The sequence below is a fragment of the Vombatus ursinus genome, unplaced genomic scaffold (genome assembly GCF_900497805.2).
Source record: "Vombatus ursinus unplaced genomic scaffold, bare-nosed wombat genome assembly UNPS02004677.1, whole genome shotgun sequence".
Classification (NCBI taxonomy): Eukaryota; Metazoa; Chordata; class Mammalia; order Diprotodontia; family Vombatidae; genus Vombatus; species Vombatus ursinus.
In genome coordinates, this window is record NW_020944455.1 from 1,603,478 (window position 1) to 1,609,477 (window position 6,000).

At 44.9% G+C, this 6,000-nt stretch overlaps 1 protein-coding gene across 1 annotated transcript in view; it reads left to right on the plus strand.

Annotated features, from left to right (window-relative positions):
- Window positions 1–6,000, plus strand: part of COL4A5 (collagen type IV alpha 5 chain) — a 202,363-nt gene that overhangs the window by 192,039 nt on the left and 4,324 nt on the right. Inside the window, exons 47-48 of the mRNA XM_027839100.1 lie at window positions 3,615–3,827; window positions 5,292–5,469. Of these exons, the coding sequence (XP_027694901.1) occupies window positions 3,615–3,827; window positions 5,292–5,469 (391 nt within the window). The remainder of the gene's footprint in view (window positions 1–3,614; window positions 3,828–5,291; window positions 5,470–6,000) is intronic.

The window sequence follows — 6,000 nt, forward strand, 5'->3', positions numbered from 1 at the left end:
TCCTTGCTGATTTCAGATTTGATATTAGAGCCAAACTCTGAACATTGCTAGAGGGAAGGTTTGGGCCGGTCCTGGTCCTGCTAACTGTTTTCCTGGGATATTGAGTGTTGTATTATTCTAATATCTCAGAGAGAGCTCAAGTGGGGAACTGGCAAGCTTTCAGGGTTCATGAAGTGATCTGACCCAAGGAAAAGTCTGATCATTGCCCCTCTGATCTGAGCTCTGCAAATTCCTGGCCTGTGTTTGGGTCCAGGCAACAGGTCTGTGAACTTGCCTCATTAGGAATTATAGTAGACTGCTATTGGATTCCACCACTATCAGCCAGTGTGGGCTCCCCTTTGGTCTGGGGTTCTTGCCCTGGTCACTCCTCTGCAGGCTACAGACTAGGCTGGAAGCTGAGGCTAGAAGCTGGGACTGAGCCTCTGCTCCATTTCTGGTGTCTGAGTCACACAGCTACTGTTAGTTTCTGATTTTGTTTGTTGTTTGATACATAGCCCAGGGCATGGGACTGACTTGTACCCTAGATTCATGCTCTTCCTGGGCATAGATAGCCTCTTCATTCCACCCTGGATATGTGACCCAGAACTGGAGAGTGTACAACAAAACTTCCAGATGTTTCTCCCTCCACAAGCTTAGGCCCCTCTCTGCCTGATGTAGGCCCTCTTCTTGCCCTGGAATTCTCCACGCAGAACACTCCTGGCCAGACCCTATCCCAGTGTCCACAGACATCTCTGTTTGACTCCTGATGCCAACCTGAGCTGGAAAAATAACACATTATGATCTTCTGATGCTAATCTGAGCTGGAAAATGACATATTGGGATCTTTTCTTGGATTTCTTGATCAGGATTTGGTCTGGTGCATTTTCTAGATGTGTTTGGAGGAGTTGGGAGTGGGGAGCTCACTGTATTTATTCTACTGCTCTGCCATATTCAAGGAACCCCTTTCTAACAAGTTCTGGGAGACTTTTGTCAGGTAACTGAAGAAAAACGACCCTGCCACTTGCTAGCTGTGTGCCTTTGGGCAAGTTACTAAGCCCCAATTTCCTCATTTGTAAAATGGGCTCATAATGTTTATGCTAGTTACTACATGGGGCTCATGTGAGGAATGTGAAATAATGTACATACAGCACTTTGTGAAATATAGAAGTTTATAAAGCTCAGCTTCTGTTCTTGAGAGGCAGCATGGCATAGTGGATAAAGAGGTGGCCTCCACAGCTAGGAAGACTTGGGTCCAAATCCCCACTCAGACACTTACTAGCAGTGTGACTCTGAGCAACTCACTGGAACCTCTCAGCGCCCTCAGCAACTCTGAGCTGTAGAGAGAGTATCAACCTGCTTTGGTAGAGGCAACTTCCTTTCCCAGGAATTCCCTCTACTAATGAGATCCCGGGGTGGGGGGGGGGGGGGGGGGGGGGGGGGGACCTGCAGCCTCGAGGCCACAGGTGGCCCTCCAGGTCTTCAAGTGTGGGCCTTTGACTAAATCCAAACTTCACGGAATAAATCTCCTCTAGGTCCTCAAGAGTGGCCCTTTGACTGAATCCAAACTGCACAGAACAAACCCCCTCTAGGTCCTCAAGTGTGGCCCTTTGACTGAATCCAAACTTCACAGAACAAACCCCCTCTAGGTCCTCAAGTGTGGCCCTTTGACTGAATCCAAACTTCGCAGAACAAATCCCCTCTAGGTCCTCAAGTGTGATCCTTTGATTGAATCCAAACTTCACAGAACAAATCCCCTCTAGGTCCTCAAGTGCGGCCCTTTGACTGAATCCAAACATATTTGTTCTGTGCAGTTTGGATTCAGTCAAAGGGCCTCACTTGAGGATGTAGAGGGCCACACATAGCCTCAAGGCCACAGGTTCCCCACCCCTGGCCTAGCCCTATCCCATTCTTTTCAATAACAATTAGCACTCTTTCTAAATGGAAAGATTGTAAAGAATTACATGGAGACATTAAAGTCTTCATCCCCAGAAGAACTGAACCAATGTGAATGAATGAATACCTTTCAAGGATGATGCCAAAGCAAAGAACTAGAAATTGAGGGGATGCCCATCAATTAGGGAGTGGCTGATCGAATTGTGGTATGTGATCATGATGGAATATTATTGTGCTGTAAGAAATGATGAACAGGCAGAAAAACCTAGAAAGACTTATATGAACTGATACAGAGAGAAGTGAGCAGAACCAGTTGTACATAGTAACAACAATATTGCTAGATGATCATTTGTGAATGATTTGACTCTTCTCAGCAATACTATGATCCAAGACAGTTCTGAGGGCTTATGATGAAAAATGCTATCCATCCCCAGAGAAAGAACTGATGGTGTCTGAATATAGATCAGAGCAGACTTTTTTTTTTACTTTATATTTCTTGGGTTTTTTTTTTAGTCTGTGTTTTCTTTTACAACATGACTAATATGGAAATGTTTTGCATGACTACACATGTATAACCTATATCAAATTGCTTGCCTTCTCAATGAAGAGAGTGGGGAGAGAGGTAGAGAATTTGGAACTAAAAATTTTAAAAACAAATGTTGAAAATTGTTTTTACATGTAATTGGGGGGAAATTAAATACTAACCGGGTAAGGGGGTGGAAAGAATAATGCCAAGATTCGTAGCATCAGGTGTATGATTTGGCTAAATGATCTCTACGGTTTTTAAATTTTTTTTATTGATCCCTTTTGTTTTTCATAGCCTTCATTTCCAAAAATCACTTTTCCCTCTCCTCTACTCAATAAGCCATTTCTTGTAACAAAGCATAAAAAAGAGTGGGAGGAAAACCCAATTGGACAAAACTAAGCAGCACGTATCTGTATAGTTATCTCTTCCACATCATGGAGGTTAGGGATGCCTCCACCATCTGGAAAATCCATGTGAAATTTTTTGGCCTTCCCATTGTACCAGAGAAGAAGTCTGAATTTTTTTTTCTTTTATGGTGTGTTTACAGTACCTTATTGTAAAATTTGGGTTAAGAATTTGGTCCTAGGCATATTTTATGCATTTCTAAGTTTCTAAACTTTTCCTCTGTTGTCTGTTGGCCTTCGTGTGTCATCTGCAGCTTCCGCAAAACTCTCCCAAAATTCCCATTTACAGTAATTTCTTATGCCAACCCATAATATATTGAAAGTCACAATGTAAAAGGGATAACTGTAGTCTGACAATAGATGCAGTATTAGTCCCTCACTTCTGCAAAGAAGGAAGGGGGGTACATTTGCTTGTTTCTTCTCTGGAATGGTCTTGTCCATTAGAATGTGAAATAATGTACATACAGCACTTTGTGAAATATAGAAGTTTATAATCTAGTGTCTAGGTACTAGTTTTTACTTGTTGTCATTGTTCTTTCTCATTTCCCTTATTGTAGTCATACCTGTAAGGTAGGGGTCCCCATGGACAGATTTCAAAGGGTCTGTGAATTTGGATGAGGAAAATATTACATCTTGATTTTAATAGAATTGGTTTCCTCGGTAAACCTATGTATTTTATTTTATGCACTTAAAAACACGATTTTGAGAAGGGGCCAAAGGCTTCTTCAAACCACCCAAGGGCTCCAGGACACCAAAAATGTTAAGGCTCACTGCCCTAAGTCCCTTGCAAACGAGTAATTCTCTAATTCCAGGTAGCCGTGGAATAGACGGTACCCCAGGACCAGATGGCTTGCCAGGGCTACCAGGTCCCCCGGGAACCCTTTCTCTTGGCCATGGATTTCTCATCACACGTCATAGCCAGACCACAGATATACCACAATGCCCCCGAGGAACTGTCCAGATCTACAGAGGGTTTTCTCTCCTGTATGTGCAAGGAAATGAGAGGGCCCATGGCCAAGACTTGGGTGAGCTGCTCGTCAATTTCCATGTGACTGTGTTGTCTTTGGTTCTGGAAAGCCAGTGGGGTCAGGGTAAGAGTTATCGAGGGTAGCATTAACCAATGAAGACATGGTTCCACCCTGTTGGTTTTTTCAGAACTGAGAAGCCGTTTAAGGGTGGCAACGTGTTTCAACTTACACTACTGATATTTTTGTTTTTAAGGTTAAGTGCCAGGCCCCAAGCGATGGTATAGAAAGGGCCCCTTTACTTTTTGCTAGCCACAAAAGAAACTGTAGGAGGTATTTGGGTGGGTGACAGAGCAGACAGGTGCATTGGCTTTCCCCTCGTCTGTCTGATCTTCAGTCGGGTTCCCAGGCAAGAGGAAGTGGGCTTGGGGCTAACTGCACCAATGGTGCAATCCTTAAAATAAGCACATTCGCTTCTCAGGGAGACTTATTAGAGACTTTGAAGGCTCCATAAGGAGTTATATTGCATAGTTACATAGAGTACATTCTTTGGGAACACTCCTACCCCAGCGAGTCCCTTTCCTATCAGTTTGGTTGGGGAGGGGGTTAGAAAGCAGAGAGAGGAAGTGTCAGAGATCTGTTTATATTGTAACTTAACAAAAGGTCAGGAGGCCCTTTCTGGAATTTTGTTTTAGAAGCTTAGGGCCCTCAGATTAACTATGGGATGCTGGGCTACCATCTGTATGGGGGGGGGGGTCTTGAGCTCAGTCCAATTGTTCTCTTGCCCCCTTTCTTCCCCTGGTGAACTTCCAAAGTTCCTCAAACTTGGCTGGGGAATGGGTGGTCGCTACAGGGGAAGGAGTCCCATTGTTGCCCTGGGGGTGAATGGAGTTCATGCTCAGTTGGGGCTTGCCTAGCCATCATGGGCCCCAGGCATGGAAGTCCCAGGTCAAGTGTGCGACAGCCAGGGGTCCCCAACCGTTTATGAAGCTGATCAGAGCAAGGGGGGGTAGTTCATCCTTTCCTCACATTCCCCTTTTCTCCCTTTCTTTCTGTCACCTCCTCTTCTACTTTGCTCATTTTTGCCTCTTCTGAGTGTGCCCTTCTATCATTTTTCACTGGTCTCCCTATCCTATTCTTCCTATTCCCCTTTCTCTTTTTTTCCATTGTCTGAGTCATCTAGTTCATAGGATCCTAGACCTAAGGTTGGAAGAAACTTTGGAGGCCCCTTATTTTACAGATGGGGAAACTAAGGCCCAGAGAAATGAAATAACTCACCCGAGGTCACACATAGGATCCTCAATCTAGAGCTGGAAGGAGTCTTAGAGGCTAGCTAGTTCAACCCTCAAATTGTAGAGGCTCTTTGTTTCTTCCTCTAAATTAGAGGAGGAAAATTCTCCAGAGAGAAGTGACCTGCCCAAGGTGACCCAGAAAATAATTACGGCAGAACTGGGATCTCTTTGACTGGAGCTGAACTCTCATCTCATCACCCTCCTCATCCTCCATTCCTGTCTTCTTCCCTAGGGACGTCTGGCAGCTGCCTCCACCGCTTCAGCACCATGCCTTTCATGTTCTGTAACATCATCAATGTATGCAACTTTGCCTCCAGAAATGACTACTCTTACTGGCTGTCCACTCCCAAGCCCGTGCCAGTGACCATGGAGCCACTGAAGGGACAAAGCATCTTGCCATTTATCAGTCGGTGAGACCTCAGGACCAGTTCTCAACCTTTACCCCCTGCCGCCCAAAGACATCTCCCTTAACTGTAGGTCGAACCCTCAGCAATTCCCACTTGGTTTGGTGGGCAAAGATAAAGGCCTTTCCCTTGAGATAGGGAGAGGCAGGACAGTGGTTGGAACAGAACAGCCTTTCCAGTGATCTGATACAAACATTTCAGTCCTCACAGTGCAAAGGATACTTTCTAGGCACTGTATTTGATCTGTTGGGAATAGGAAGACTTCAGGGCCTGCCCTTTGGGTCAGATCCTTGAGATATCCAGCCAAAGATACTGTTGCTAGTCTAGGCCTTACAATGAGATCTCAAATTTTCTTGGTAGCCACCTATGGCTAGATCATTCCTCAAGATGCCCAGACCCCTTTGGAATTCCATTTTATTTGCCTGCTGATACATTCATTACCCTCACTATGAAGTCAGCCTTCTGTTACTTGTCTTAAAACTCTCTCAGTGGAGAAGGGGGGGCGGGGCAGAGTGAGATGGTAGTTATTTTAGGGGA